This window comes from Prinia subflava, chromosome 6, assembly GCF_021018805.1.
Source record: "Prinia subflava isolate CZ2003 ecotype Zambia chromosome 6, Cam_Psub_1.2, whole genome shotgun sequence".
In the NCBI taxonomy this organism is placed as follows: domain Eukaryota; kingdom Metazoa; phylum Chordata; class Aves; order Passeriformes; family Cisticolidae; genus Prinia; species Prinia subflava.
The window spans coordinates 22,552,168-22,568,842 of record NC_086252.1 but is presented as its reverse complement, the minus strand read 5'-3'; the positions used below and the strand labels follow the sequence as shown (position 1 = coordinate 22,568,842).

The 16,675-nt window shown below is 34.4% G+C and overlaps 1 protein-coding gene across 2 annotated transcripts in view; it reads left to right on the top strand.

The window, feature by feature from the left end:
- The window catches only part of PSMD14 (proteasome 26S subunit, non-ATPase 14), a 45,697-nt gene that overhangs the window by 25,080 nt on the left and 3,942 nt on the right, over positions 1 to 16,675 (top strand). For both annotated transcript variants that reach the window (XM_063400653.1, XM_063400654.1), the window contains exons 9-10: positions 11,062 to 11,169; positions 14,284 to 14,358. In XM_063400653.1, coding sequence (XP_063256723.1) covers positions 11,062 to 11,169; positions 14,284 to 14,358 — 183 coding nt within the window. The remainder of the gene's footprint in view (positions 1 to 11,061; positions 11,170 to 14,283; positions 14,359 to 16,675) is intronic.

The window sequence follows — 16,675 nt, the reverse complement described above, 5'->3', positions numbered from 1 at the left end:
ATTATCACCTTCACAGAGCTGTCTGCAAATGTGAGAGGCAATTCGATTTTGCTCAACCACAGGGAGAGTGGATTAGAAAAACTACAGAACGTACAGAAATTGGCTAGGTGGTTTACTGCTTTAAAATACTGCTGAGGTGTTTTGTTTGAGCATGCACTCCCATTGTATTGCAGAATAATTATTGAAATGCGTCACGCTATATGTGGATGATATTCATGTAAATTTATAAATATTTTAAGTGTTCATCTTCTATAAAACTGTAGTATCATATTTCCTGTGAGGCAGATCTTATTAAAGATAACAAACACTATGGGTTCTCTTAATTTCACTGTAGAATGTTCTGAAGCTCCAGTTGCATTTTCAGGTTTTTTTTTTTTTTCTTCAATTCTAGATTTTATAACAAATACTTCTATGTAACAGGCAATTGAAAAATTACTAGATTCTGGTTGTTTGGAAGGTATTAGACATCTGTCTAAATTTTGTTCCTTCTTAAATTGCTTAAAGAGTAGAAGAAAATACAGGTAGTCTTGGCGAGGGGGAAAGATGCAGTAGAACACTTAATTATTCCTAACTTATTTTTCCTAGAACTTCTATTTTTCCACTCCAATAGAAATGTTGAAAAAGGATTCCTTTTGTTTTGTCAAAATATAATTGTCAAGACTATTACTAGTAATTAATTGAGACCTCACTAGCTATTAAATCCATTGAGAAGAAAAGCCTCCCAATAAGTCACACTGCTGTTATAACACACTTGCTCACTAAGTGCTTCTTTTTAAAATAATTTTATTGCCACTGTCATTAACATAGATATCTATCTTTGAAGTCTCTGAGATCTTCAGTAAAGTAATATTTGGCATATTTATTTTGAATGTGAATAAATTTTTGTCCATCTAAGCATTTCTCAGTTACAGCTGCTCTTATGGCATTGCTGCCAGTACTTGAGATTACTGGAAGTCTTGTAATGTTTGTTTTTCATACACGTTTTTTAACTGCTACAGTCAGATTAAATTACGTTCTCGGGTTTCATGTTAAAAAAAATTTACATCTGTCATGTTTCTGGCAAGTGCATACTTTAAAGCTTAGAAATAAAAAGAATCTCCCAAATTATGAATACCACTTGTAATTAACTTCTTGATTTGGAAGATGTGGAATGTGTTCGAGTTTTATGATCCTGGTTGGCAAGATCACTTACACTAAGATGTGTTTGGATTTTAGATGAACTGAGAGAAGAACAGATATTTTAGGGTTCAAGGGGGTTTCTTAGGTCAGGTTTCAGTGCTTCATGTGCCTGGCTAACTTATCATGGCACCCAGAACCTCTTGGTCTGCTACAGAGCTCAAGCTCAGCCTGTTTCAGGAGAGTATCTGCATTTGCCAGCACCAGCAAATGAAGAGCCCCTTGCAGAGGTAATTTTGCGGTTGTAGTAACCACTGTACTGGTGGGCTTGAGCTACGTGAGTCCAGGATCATTACTCATTATACCTTATACTAGCAGGACTGTCTGGCAAAAAAATACAGTGAGCATGTGGCATAGAAGATTTTAATATGGCATGTTTTGTCTGAGATTAGACGTATTTAAAAGCAGAGACCAGAATAACACATCAGCTAATTTTAAAGCTGCCTCAGGGCAGGTCCATGCCCGTATAAATTGCCATAGTTTATGGTCAGTGAAGCAGTCATGGTTGTGCTAGTGAAGAATAACTGGGGCAGGGGTTATTTTCATGTGTCAGGAAGTTGCAGTGAATTCTGATGAGGAACCTCAGATTCACCTTGGCTAGCTAAAACATTAAAAAGCAGTTTACCCTGTTACTGTAGAAAATGAAAATTTGTTCTTTGTTAACTGTCTTGTCTCCATACATGTTTTCTGCATAGCACAGGGATGTATGGTTGCAGATTAAAAATAAGTATACCTGTAATTCTCATAGTTTAAAAAATCAAACCAAAGTCATTTTATGTCTTAAAGCCAATGAGCAAAAATAAAAAGTCATATAAAATCCTTATATAATAATAAATTCCTCATATAGATCTATGGATTAAATGTCAACTGCTTTAATAACCTTTTTAGGACTGAGATATTTTTCCATAAATATAGTAGGACACATGAAGGACAAGTAATTCCAAATACTGATCTTACTACTCTACACACGTATTCTTGCATAACAAAGTGTGTTATTTTCATGACTGTGTACCACATTGTGCAATATTTAGGCTAATAGTGCTCTAATTGTCTGTGAAATAAACTTGCAATAGAGCAGTGAGTTTCAACTGAAGGTCAGTGGTCGCAGAACCCAGAGAGGAAAAGCTTTGTTTTAAATTTTTTTATCAGTTTGATTTCTTTGAATGAAGTCAAAGTAAACACGCTGAAATATGGCCAGTGGGGCTAGCTGTTGTTTCCTTTTATACTTACTAATAAACTTTTCTTTTATCCCCTCCAGTTTTCCAATCTGTGCAATGGAAGCTGTAATACATATTTAGAATATTGCACAGAAGCAGTAATTTCATTAAAGATCTGGAATACAGCTAAATATTGACATTTCATATCTATTTCCAACATACACTTTGAAATGTCTGAGAGCCATAAACCTTTGCCAAATGTTAAAAATAAGTGTGTTTTTTTGGACCTTAACTTAGCAGCTGTTCATCACCTCTTAAGGAAAATATAACTACACTAAACCCACTGTAACATAGTATCTTCAACTCCAAAAGCATTAACCTACGGGGTTACACTCACTGTATTGTTAAATTAATTAAAAAAAAAAAAAGTGGTGTTTTCCTTTTTGAACTATTTTAAACTTTGGATCTTTATTATAAGAAAGTCACCATTTAAAAAGATTTGTTCTTTTGAGAGCGTTAACTGATTAATAATTGCTTGCATAAGGCTTGATAAAATGTCCAAAATTGTCAGAAGTCCATTCTGTACGTCTGAGAAGCTTGTTGGCACTTGGGGTGTTTAGCAGGTTTGGTAGCAAAATCTCTTACTCATACAGCAAACTTTCATTTCTGTTAAGCCATATTTTTTCCTAGCCAGGCACTGTCAGAAGTATTTGTAGGATGATTTGTTGGTTTGTGGCAAAATTCTGTTTTTTGATTGTTTGCTGAGGAAGATAGTTGTCTTTGCAATAACTTTTTTATAACTTCTGTTTCAGTCACCTCAGACAGATAAAAACAAATATGTTATGCATCTTAATCTTGTGCTTAAACCAGATCCTACCATGTTCATAAGAGGATTTTGCTGTCATCCTTTATCCTTATCTTCAACTCATTCAGATGGTAAAAGAAAATAAATATGTACATTTGGGTAGCCTGGTAAATCAAAGCAATTCTAGTTGAGAATGATCCCTGTAGATCATCTAGCCCAACTTTGTGCTGAGCATACTTTCAACATTGAGTTCAGATCAGCTCACTTGGTTTTGTCCACCTGAGTTCTGAGATTCAACAGCATCCTGGCAATTCCTGTTCCAGTATTTTATTTTTCTTGCAGTTCTTTTTTTCCACTTGTATGCAGATGGTCAGCAGCTCTCTTTTCAGTTTATTACCACTTGTCTGCTGCCATATACATCATTGAAGAACCTTGTTCTGTGGTCTGAGCAACCTCTTCTGGAATTGGAAGGATTTTTAACTTCAAAGAGTCAGAATGTGGGCTGTAGTCTGAAACCATTTTGTGCATGCAGTTTCTTTTCATTGGCAGTTGAAAATTGCTTTCTTTTGTTCAACTTAGGAGATCTTTAGTATTTTATTCTAAAAGGAGTAAAAATGTGCTGGACTTTATAGTTATTTTAGTAATTTTTGAAGTATGAAAATAATTATTCGTATTGTATTGGAGGGAGAGAAAGACACATGCTGATTTTATCCTCCTTGCCACATGGGAAGACCCTGAGGAGAGCTGGAGGACTCATTTTAGCAACTTCTTTCCCTGTTCTTGCCCAATGATACTTGTAAAGCTAAGTGAGAACCTGTGTGTAATTAGTGATGTATATGAGCATTATGGGTTTGTTAATACCTGGCTTCAGGTTTTTTTGCTTTTCAGAGCAATAGATGGTCATTTTGTTGAGTGCTGACCATAAAAATAGTGATTTGCAAGTTGTTTGGTCTGTATATTACACTGTTTCAGATTGGTGACTTCTGTTTTTGTGCTGCAAATCAGTTTATCATGAAAAATATGTGTGTGAATGGTTTTATAATTTGGTAATTACTTGTTAGTCTAAAACACTAAAACCAGTAGGAGACAGCAATTTAACAATTAATTTCCTGAATATTGGAATTACCATCTAGCTTCAAGATTTTCTTCAGTCGAGCATGTTTTACACCAATTTTTTGAAAGATTGCATGGTTTTAAACCTCCACTCTTTTATCAAACTGCTATTATTTTTCCTTTGAACTTTTCTTTTTCCCTTCTTTGTTTGAATTAACCACGGGATTTAAAGAGACTTTGTTTTTTAAGAAGGCAGAAAAAGAGCAATCCTTGATATGAGATGTGTGGAGACACTAGTGTAATGCCTGAAATTTAAAATAGCCCATTAAGAATAAAGTTTGTGAGAGGTGTAAGCAGATTGGAGCCACCTAACAAGAGTTCTTTAATACACCCAACTCCTCCTCCCCACTTCATGCACTTGTCTTGTTTTTTGCCTTAGTAAGCCTTCCCTAGACACTAGTGAATGCAACAGTCTTTAGGGTAGAGTTAAAAATAAGCAACATGGTTGAAATTAGTAATTAAAACTAAACAAAACAGTTTATTGTTACCATTTTGGAGACATGCCTATGTATTGTGAATTATTATGCAGATAGCATTTAGAAGAAAATGTATTTTTAAATGTGATGCCTACAATTTTGTCAGGTTCTTTTATACCTGGAACAACTTCCATTCTTAGAACTGGATTAGCTAATATGATTTTAAATGGAAAAATGCTCAAATGGTTAACATAACTTTGCAGTAGGTAATTTGGATTGAAGTGTTCTGCACAGTGTATAGTACTTTTAGATACCCTCACAGTACTCTGCTATTTCTTGCCATTGGCTGGACAGAAACATCGTGGTTTGATCTAGGGAAGAACCAAGTGTCCATAGGGGCCTGGTTTGGAGAGTAAGGAAGTCACATGTTCTGGGTTTGGTGACTGTTGATTTAGTTAAGATTGATGTTCTTTTGCCTGGAGAATCATATTTGTAGGAGATGAATTGTGTCTGCATCACAGGTTGGTGATGGGGCCACTTGGCATTTGCAGTTCAGGCTGTGTAAACCTAGGCATAAACTCCATGGTTTTATTACTACCAGTGCATCACTGTTTTGTTACATTTTCTAGAGTGGTTATACATACCCAGATTAACATATATTGTATATTTTACCTCCTATTTTTTTAATGGGGTGCTGAAATTGTTTGTATCAATCCTAATGTTCCAAAATTTGTTACGTAATGTCCTTTGGACTTTTGATTTAATTAAGTAATGTGTGTTTACCTACTAAACAATTTACATAGGTTACTTGAGTTCATGCCCTTCCCTAAAACAGAAAGTTCCAAGACTTTGTTGAAAAGTATTAAATGTTTAATTTCCTTTTGCTGTGTTGGATGTAGAATAGTCCATTTATCTTCATGAAGGCATATAGCTTTAAAACTTGTGGCCCAGCTACATGGCAGTTATGGATGCATGCCCTCACTTGTCAAGATAAATGTATTATGCTGTAGTTCTCTTCCTCTTCCAGTATGGATATTGAAGTTGTACTGCAGATTTGACCACAAGTAAATAATTCTCCAAGGAAGGAGAAGGAAAATGCACATACTCCTAGGAATATGTTTTCCAGAGCTAAAATTGACATTTTATAAATAATTTCCATGTTGCAAACTTCAAACTCACAATCACAGCAATTCAGTGATATGCATTTGGCATGAGTCAGTTTCAGTTCTTAGTGCTTTTCATTGGAAATGGCATAAAAAGTACGATTTCTTTGAATTTTTTATGTTGTGGGCTTGCAGGGGACAGAAGATGTTCTTCACTTGTAGTTGTCTAACAGTGCATGGCAGCATAAATAACGAAATGGTCATAAACCTGAGCTGCACTTCTCTGGTCACATGTTTCATTTCATTTTTAAAGAATCTAGAAGCAAACTAAGCACTTGATAACAGGTCAGTTGCAGGTGATAAAAGAGATTTTAGATGGGACATTACTTCTTTTTCCACACCTGGCATAACCACACTCTATCCTTTGCAGTTGTCTTTAAGCACTGGTATGTTTGTTCATAAACATATGGCATCAACAATACATTGCTGTTTGAATTCCAAGGACACAATGCATTTTTAAAGATAGTCACCATATGTCATAGATTCTTCACTGGAAAAATATTGATGTTAGATTTTTTAAAAAATTTAAACAATAAAGACTGACGCTTAACTAAAGTTTACCACTAAAATATAGTGGGACTTGAAAAACAGAATTATTTCATTCAAAATTGTTTGGAAATTTAATATTGCAAGGATTTAAGAATCAAGTGTGTGAAGTACTACTGAATTAATCCTTTTTTTTATTTTTAATACCCCACAAAATTATGAAGATGTTTAGAAAAACTGATAATATTCAGTTGTTATCAGAATCTGATAGTAAGAAACTAGAGTGATAGCATTTACACTTCCAGGAGAAGCTAAAAAAAGTCTGGCTACTAAATATCCAAAATTGTAATCAAGCCCTTATTTTTAACAACTGTGTGGAGACTATAAGAAGCCAGATTTTTGTCTAGCTAGCAGTTGAGGTGTCCAGTACTGAGATTGTGAGTAAATTTTAATCATATTAATTACAGCTGTCCTGAAATTTACGCAGGACATAATTGTAAATTTTCTTTCTAAAAATACATTCTGTGAACTCTAGTATGGGCTGTTGACCCCAGGCAAATGCTAAAAAAACCCTCTAGAGTTATTGTTTTTTAGATTGTTATGCATTTTGAAGCTAAGACAGATGTACAAAAAGATGCAGTTTTTATTTTGTATTGGCAGCTTCCAAATATTTAGTATCTATTTCCAAGAACTGCAATTAGTAAAGCATCCATGGTACTGAAATCCACACATCCCACAAGCTAATTATATTTGCAAGGTCAGATTGAATACATATTTTCAGAAAAATAAAGGGTTATATAAATGTGTCTTCTACTTGGCTGTTATATCACAGTTTGTTGATCTGGAGTATAATGTGTACAATTCACAAATTTGTCTGATAACAGAAAGTGGTGTGTGATTGTGTTTATTTTACTAACCAGTATATTCACAGCAATCACTTCCAAATATCTCTCCAGTAAAGATGTGTTAATTACAAAACAGACAAGGTCTTCTATTATATTAAAGCTACTAACAAGAAGACAGCAGGAATCACACATGTAAATAGCATCATCAACCCCTATTTTAGTCCTCTGTTTTGATCTGTGAGTTGCGCATAGACCAAAGGTGCTATTAAAGACTCAGTATATGAAATAGGCAGCATTATATGAACAAAATTTATTCAACAAGAAAACAGACCTTTAACATGAATTTAACAAGCCTGAGAAATTATAAACTCTCATATGCTGCAGATTCATGCAGTGATAATAAACAAAAAAGGAAAGTAAGAGGTTTCCTTAAGCTAGCCAAACTGCTAATGGTTTTGTTATAAGCTGTCTGCTGTTGAAATGACCTCTGAAAAGTCTGGAGACACTTACACAAGGAAAAATTAAATGGTCAGAGTGGTGAAAGAGTTGCACTATGGAAGTGCATTTAAAAAAATATTACCTTCGAATTTCTGGAAAACATCCTAATAGCATAGACTTCTGGTTAACTTTTTAATGTCTTTTTAGGAAAGGAATTCAGCATGGAGCTTGAAAACAAATTTTTACTAGAAGAGTACATGCTGTATTTTATAGGTTATTTAAGTACAATGAAAGCTTAAAATTTTTGGTTGGGAAATACTGACTTTTTGCAATAAAAATCTAAGCAACTGAGTGGTGGTTTGTGCTGGGTTTAATTAATCCTTAGAAGTTCTTTGTTCAAAATACTGTGTCTAAAGTTTCCTTCATAGAATAGAGGGTGACCATGTTTCTGTCATCAGCCTGCATCATTCTGTACTTCGAAATACACAAACATAGAGAGGAGACTTCAACTTGTACACACCTCCAAGTGCTCACTGGGGCTTTTTTCTTGGATCTTACTGTGGCATAATTAACACCTACTTCACCCATTGCTCATTAGTATACTGGACATTAATGAGTCTATTTATTTTTATGTAATCCTCTAAAGGTGGGACTGATTTATGCTTGCTATGAAAAAAGCAACTACATTTCATAGAAATGAATATGTAGGATTTATTATTGTATTTATGTTTTTATTGTGTATTAGGTCTAAATTTAGCCTCCAGGTTGCTGAGCATGTTAGTTTCTTTAAGATGGTTGCTATAGTGATAGCAGCAAATTCCTTTAATCTTAGTGTAGTTAAAGTATTTAGTTATCATTGGTCATCACAGTGCAGCTAAGACGAAAAATAGCATTTGCACATGGACTTTTTATACTCCTGAGATTGTAGGAATCATCATTTTATCCCTTGTAAATGAGGAATATTTGGTATTTGTGATTTCAGTTTTTCATACTGCTTTCTGCTAGATTTATATTTGTTCTCCTTAGGAAATACTTGCACGTCATTCCTTCAGGAGGACAGATAGAGAGTGCAGTGTATTCCCATGCAGCTTGTACCCGAAACATAGTGAAAGTTACTTCATCAGAATGAAGATATTTGAGCAATATTCAGTATCACTCATAAATAATTCAGTAACTTGTTCTCATATTTTAATGTGAAATGTAACTAATCTGAAAATTCTAACTGAAATGTCGCATTTTCTTGTAAAAAAAAAAAGAGTTTAATATTTTTTTTATTTTACATGGCTCAAGCCCTGAAAGAAATCCAAGCTGGACAATCCATTCTTTTTGGATAAGCTCAATGTTGTCTAGTAAAGTTCTCAGTTAAATTAAAGTCTAGAAGTGGGGCTGTTAATGGGGTATAAACAACTCCCTATCATTCTAGTGTACTGCCAAGTTCATGTTTCTTGCTCCTCAGGGTAAATTTTTGCTTGCTTAGTTTTTTTCCATTATCTAGCTAGTCTCTGGAGAACCATGGTGTGCTTTTTTTTTTTTTTTTTTTTTTTTTTTTTTTTTTTTTTTTTTTTTTCCCTTGTTTGCTTGACTTTTTAATTTATATTTCCTGTTTGTTACAGTTGAGCATTTCCAGGTGTTGATGAATTAGAGCATCTGGTTAAAACAGAATACAGAGATACATACAAAAGCTTGTCACAAATGTTCTACGATAGAGAAAAATAGTAAAAAATGAAAAAAACCCCAATTACTAGTTATGTTATGAGAAAGAATGTAAAGATATATAGTAACAGTTTTAGATATTTTGCGAATTCTTCTAAATGTAATTCCTTTTTTTGAACCATTGGTATCAGATAGCACATTTCTGCTGCATTCTAATTCTGAATTGGGGTTTTTCTATTGTTCAGAAAAAAAAATCGCTAGTAACTCACTTTGGGTCACAACTGAACATTTTTGATAAAGAAGATCTTTTTTAGGAAGGTTTTCTGCATGCAATTTGAAAACATGGCATATGCAGGTGGATCTGGCCAGCAGCTGAGAGACCAAGCAATAGCCTTTAGTAGCACTCGGTCAGTCAACACCACTGTCTCACTTGGATCCCAAAAGTAAATCACAACAGGTGGGGTTTGTGGGGGTTTTTTATTACACCTGATGATTTGTTTTTGTTATAAATACTTGCCAATTCATTTCATTTCCACATGAAGTACCTTAATATTTTTTCTTGTAATCCTAAAAAATTCACATTATTTAGTTATTAATATTTGTGTAAATGGAGAGGAAATTGCTGGAACAAGGTGGGAAACTCAGTGTCACTTTCTCTGCAGACTTTCAGTGACAGCAGTTGATTTCTTGTTTGTTCAACATAAACAAGGTTCAAGTCTAATTCCTCAAAATACTCACCAACCATGTAAATGGCCAACTCATAGTACAGAGAAGAAAAGAATAAAAGTTATTATAGAAAAACTGTTAAACAGAGATTTAAGTTAATAACTCTTCAAATACATGCAGACAAGATGCCTGCAAAGTCTGACTGCTACTGTTTTAGTGGATGTGCAAGGCTGCACTGGTTCAGTTCAAAGACTGGAACCTAAACACAAATTCTTCTTGCAGTTATGAACCTGTGCTGGTCAGGACACAGTAAGAGAGGTTTTGAGTGTACTGTTGGTACATTCTTAGGTCTGTTTCAGCTCCTATAGGTTTTGGATAGGGGTGGGGGTTTTATTGCATGGGACCATGAATTTCTCTTTCCAAAAATTTCCATAGACAAATTTAGCACAGGACAGAGTAAGAATCAGTGATGGGTTTACATTAGTTGCCATGAAATAGCACTGAATACTGCCTACCATGTACCTTTAAATCATAAATGACCTTGGTTTTCTTTTTCTCTATTTTTTACTCCTGAGCATGACACTGACAAGGACTTTTTAATCCATCAGACAGTTTATAGACCCTTTCGTAGTCACAAGAAGCAAAAAGCATCTGACTAGAAGGGAATACATGGGGCAAGTTCCTTGCTGGCTATAATTTTGTTGTCATTTCAAGTATTGTGGTAGTATAATTGATGTGACAGGACTGGGCTTTAGACTTGGTCCCTTAGCTTGTGCTCACTTTCAGTTTTAGTCTCTCTCTGTCATTCATTTTGATTGGATAAGATTTAGGTGACAAACATATGCATAGTTTTGAGGCTTAGAGTAAGTGTACATAAAATTCAATGTTATATGGTGATAGAATGTATATAAAACTTACAGCTCCATGGAAGAGGTAATAATTGGTGTCACCTTACAGTACAAGGTAGTGTAGTGTGCTGATCACATAGCCAGCAGGAGGTTCTTTTTTATTAATATTATAATTAAATGATTTTCTGGATAAAGGCCAAAAACAGATGAGAGTTGATTGTGCCTTGTCCACTGTTGCTTGGCTCTATTAGTTGCATTTTCTAAAAAGAATTGACTTGACATCTTGTTTTTACAGGTTGTTATTGATGCCTTCAGATTGATCAATGCTAATATGATGGTCTTAGGACATGAACCAAGACAAACAACTTCAAATCTGGGTCACTTAAACAAGCCATCTATCCAGGTAAACCTAGTGCCAGTAGTCCTAGAAATTGCAAGATTTATTCATCAATTTTTGGGGAAGGTACTTAAAACAGTAGGTTACAAATTATTTATTGTTCTCTCTATTGCATTTTTCCACATGCATTTATAATTGATGGGATTCATCAACGGACATGTGTATGTGAGAGGTTTAAAACTGAGCCCTAAATTAGCTACCTGAGTGTGAATGCATGTATTTAATGTGTACAGCAAAGATTCAAGTATAAATGTATGGAAATGCAAACTTTCAAAAGTGACAATTGATGGCATAACATGCAATGCAAGGCAGGTGCTGTTTTCAGTCCTGCTGAAAAACTGCTGCTTATCAACATCTCAGCTTTCCTCAAGATAAGTTACTTGTGAGCAAATTATGGAAAAAGTTCTCTCTTTTCTTTTTACTCTAATTTTATAGAGGTTCTTGTTTATTATGTAGTCTACATTAAACCTTGTATTGTGTCTTAAATAATTAATCTCTGATTTTTATGTAATGCAGTAATTTGCTGAAAAAATGGTGCAATGGATAAAATGGATGCCTGATTGGCTTCTGCTGTAATGTTTTTGAATACACATTTGTGAAACTTTATTATTCAAAGTTTGATTTCTGAAGTTGGCTTTCACTAAAAAGACAAAAGTTTTGGTCTTCACTGAAGCAAGCCTTTATTTTGAGAAATAGTTTCTATCCTGAAACAAGTATCCTCTGGAGTGATAAATGCTTTTACCCCTGTCATTCTTCTGCTTCAATGTTTTTTCCTTTAAGAAACTTTTCACCCTTACTGTGTATTCTAAAGGCATTTGTCTTTGAAACCATGAAGCCCAGTTCCTGCTTTTGTTTCATTACTTGAACAATAGAAGTAATATTTTGCTAGGTAAACATTCAAATAAAACCCATCCACTAGTCAGAGCAGAACTGAAATAAGGGCTGAACTCGTGCTCTAAGAGAGCCGTCCCGTGGGAGGTCCTAGACCACCATACCCCTGGCTTGAAAAAGATAAGTTGCTTTTTGGTAACTAATACATTGAAACTCTTTGCTGTTGATAAAAATGCTAGCAGAGAAGCATCTTAAAAATTGAAGAGCGTCTGCTTCAGGAGGCTGTTTTACTTTTGATTTTTGAATTGGTCAAAACGGCGAACAATAATGAGTATGAAATAAGCAGCTAATACTCTTGATTGGATGTAGGCAAGCCCATGCTTGCATGTTTCAGGGCTTTTCTAACTGGGCTTTTCTAGACCATGTGTAATGCTTTCCCTTGGAAACCCCTGCAGTATTGTTCAGCTTCATTATTTTAAGATCACTGTCACTACAGCGTGGCATATTTTGGCCGTGGGATTTTGGGTTTCTGTTATTAAAATGGGTAGTTTTTGTTTGTGTTGATTTTTTGCAAGCTGGCAATGAGCTCTTGCAAATGTCACTGTTAAGATAAAAATCATAATTTTAAATGATGCTCTGTTCCTAAAGCTGCAAGAGCTCTTGCAGTGCTGTTTTGCTTTTATTTTAAGCCATGAATAAAATTCTGACCCAGTTGAGGACAAAAGCAAACTAAATATTGATTTCAGCTAGGCTAGAAGCAGGAATTATAAGAAATTATTTAAAATCTCAAGAAGAAGAATAATACAATAGGACATGCCTTGGCATCATTCCCTTTTTGTGTATTTGTTTTTTTCTTGTGTTTCCTTACCAACAGCTTTCTTACAGTTGTTTACCTTTTACATTTGCCCACTCTTTTAAGGGGTAGTTTTTGGAAGGGGGTAGGAAAGGGAGAAGATGGTGGGAGAAGGCAAACGTGTTTGTCAAATTTTAAGAACTTGAGAAAACTTCCTAAATTTCTACTCCTAAGTTGATACACAAACACCTAAACCTCATATGCAGTCATTTTGAGTGAGATAAGAAAATGGCAGTGGAAATTACTTGCTAATGGTTTCAACTGTAAATTCCTTTGTTGATGATAAAACCCATATTTTACAAGTTCAACTAAGTTGCACAAGTAAAGGTTTTATATAAGTGCTAATTCTCATAACTTTTCAAGTAGTTTTTTATCTTTGTATATGTGTTTGGAATAGAAATCTGTTTAAAATGTGTGTATGAAAACATTTTCAGCTTCCATAGAGATGATTTTATAATGCTGAAATATTAAGTTGCATATGATTCAAATACACATTCGTTTTGTATAGCTCTAAATATATATTTAAATGCAAATAGGTAGAATGCTTGAAACAGAAATATTTATCACAAATTCAGCATGCTTTACATATGATATATTATATCTTGTTTGTAAATGTGTATTTCATATGTGAAATTTTATTTGAAAATACTCTATTAGTTGTGATGAGGATTGAGCATAGAATTTCACCTGCCCAAATATTAATACAACTCAGGCTTAAGTCATAAGTGTGAAAGGAAATAGCTAATCTGCATGAGCAAAATAGAAAATGCATGCATACAGCTATCACTAAAGCTAATCTCAGTTGATCAGATTGTATTTGCAAAGGGCATAATTATAGTGAAAAAGGTGGTTTGTTTTTTTATTTACCGTTAAAAAATAAAATTAGTTTTAATATCCAAGGTTAAATTGATGCACATTGTCTAACTGAGTTTTTGCTTACTTCAATTAATCCCTCTTCATATTGTACCCTGGAGAATAAACTTCGGAATGTTGACAGTGGTTATAAATAAATAGATAGCAAATAGTCTTTTGTTTGTAACAGAATATTTTAGTAGAGTATTTTAAAAGAACTGATAACCAAATTTATTGAGAGAGGAAGGATTTGAGAGAAATATGTTTGTGCATATGTATCGGTCAAATGTTTGAAGGCAGTTACCATTTTTTCTTATTATAGTTGCTTCTGTGTGAAAAAAAAATCTGGTTTAGAAATAGAAAGCATAACTGTCAGTTAATGAACACAAAAAGAGAAATAGAACCAGGTATATTTACTTCATATCTCCTTATAATCTCTGTCTTTTTTTCTTTATGGTTTTTTTTTTTCCCTTTTATTTGTGTGATGTTTAAAGCTGTTTATATTGAAATTAGCTTTGTCTTTCTGGTATTTCTTCATTTCAGCAGTGAGTGATTTAACTCAGTTTCTCCCCTGAATTTTGCAGGCACTAATCCATGGACTAAACAGACATTACTATTCCATCACCATCAACTACAGGAAGAATGAACTAGAACAGAAGGTAATTGTTTCAGCTTAATTCAGACTACCAGGAACATTATACAAACTATTTAAAATTTGTGGCAATATTCTGATTTCAATGGCTAGTAATTGTAATTTCCAGTAATTGTTTTAACTCTCCTGGAGTAGGTGGCTTCTCTTCCAGAAAGCACTTGAATGTACAGTTGTGGTGATGAAACTTTCCCAAACCACATTCTATTGACCATCTGAATAGTTCAACAGCATTTTTGTCCGCCTTATGGGAAGCTGTCATGCTGTTCTCTGCACCTAAGTTTGTCCAAAGTTTGGAGTTTTCAGTGGTGAAGCTGAAAGATGTACTAACTGCCTTCAGTTTTCACAGGCTGGAATTCCTGAAGCTAGGAGAATTTTTAACTTATGTTTTCCAAAATGGAATGTATAATCAAGGGATGTTGGGTTTATTATTTGCTGTATTCACTTTGACAGAAGGTACTTCCAATTGGTATGATTTGGATTCCCTAAGACATCACTGAATATCAGGAAGTAGTCATGTTCTGCGTTTACAGAAGAAATATTACAGAGTTACTGACAACAAATGTTCTTTGTTATTTTTGCATCAAACTTCTTCAGGTTACATGCAAAATCTAGCTTGAGAGTCTCAACCAGGAAAACAAAAAGGAAGGAAAAAACTTACTTATAATCTGCTGAAGTTAATTCTTGAAAAACCAGATTCTATCCTCTGTGTACATTCTCAGATATGTCTGTGCATTTTCATGGCCTTGTTAGGGTTATAAATTGATCTCAAAGCTTATGATGAAATGGCCAGAAGAGTTTTTTCACAGAATTCAGACTTTTTGAGTTACAAGTAATAAGAAAAAAACCCAGTTTCAAATAGTGGAAGAGTATGTGTGCAAATTAAGGAGTTGAAAAGAGTGTGTGAAGTGCACAACCATTTTTGGTGCAGTATCAGACTTCCAGGACCTCACTGTTACTGAAAAGAGTAACAGATTCAACAAAAACAGCTCTCTCAGGAAATGTCTGTGAGGCTTCCAGAGGGTTGTTGTTTCCAGTCAACAATTTGGCAAATCCAGTCTTGTCTGAAGTTCCAAGTGTACTTTTGTCAATGGCTTTACATATTACCTTTGCAAGCAGCAGAATAATCTTGACCAAGTTAGGAAGACTTTAGTCTGTGAGGTAACAACTCTCTCTCACATCTTTCATGAGGCAGCTTCATACATATCTCAAACCCCCCTCGTGGTGGTGGTGATCTGTTATCTCCATCTGTGGTAAGAAGAGTACATGCTTCATGTATTAGATTAGGAGCTCATCACACCAAACCTTAATTTTAAAATCAAGATAGCCTAGCTAAACTGTCCATATGCAGTTTGCCTACGACTCCTTCTGTCAGTAGCTAAGATCTTGCTAACACAAATTATGACACAAACTTTCAACTCAGTTCACATGTTCCAAAGCCAGGTTTCTTTGGAAGCTCTGCATAGGATGAAACAGGTACTTTTATTCAGGTGATAGCAATTACAGGGATTACCAGTTCTCAAAAATGTCAGGTAAATGTTCACAAATTGAAGGCAAGCTGAAACTATTTGCTGAAAAGGCTCTCCCTTCAGTCATCAAGTGTGCAGGAGATCCACAAAATACACTTCCTTTATGCATGAAAATAAAGAAATTGCTGTTGTAGCTATTCCTTTGTTTTTTCAAGATTACATGAAAATGTCAAACCTTTCAAATATTTTTAACAGTGCTGCAATTTATTACCATCAAATCTCTGCACATTTTATCTTACGGTTTTTATACTTGTTTATTCTATATGAAGCAAATACACACAAGTCATGCTTTGGTCACTTTCAAAGTTTATCTTAACTGTCAGTTGCTTGCATGCAGATCAGATAATCACTGAAGCCTGTGACTACTTTATGAATTTAATCCAAGCATTAAAATATTTTTCAACTTTGTCAGAGGCCAAAAGCTTCAACTATTCCACATACGGTGGCTAAAGTATTCAATTTTCTCTTAGCCTTGCTACAAGGCAATTGCGCATTCTCAACCTGCAGCAAAAGTAACAAATCACAGAAAACAAATCTACGTATTCCTGTCAAAGTAAATGTGACCCATGTTTTCATGCCTCATCTTCATATTTAGGATTCAAGAAGTTCAGTCTTTAAAAAGTATGCAAATCTATCTTCTACTCTAGCCAGAATAGTTGATCATTGTATTTCCTCTATTTAAACACTGACATTGTGAGATCAATATTTTTTTTAATATTCTTCTTACTATAAATCGGTTGCCTGTCAAAGCAAATCTTCATAGTATTCTGAAAGTATTTTGTGGTGAATGCTCTAAAG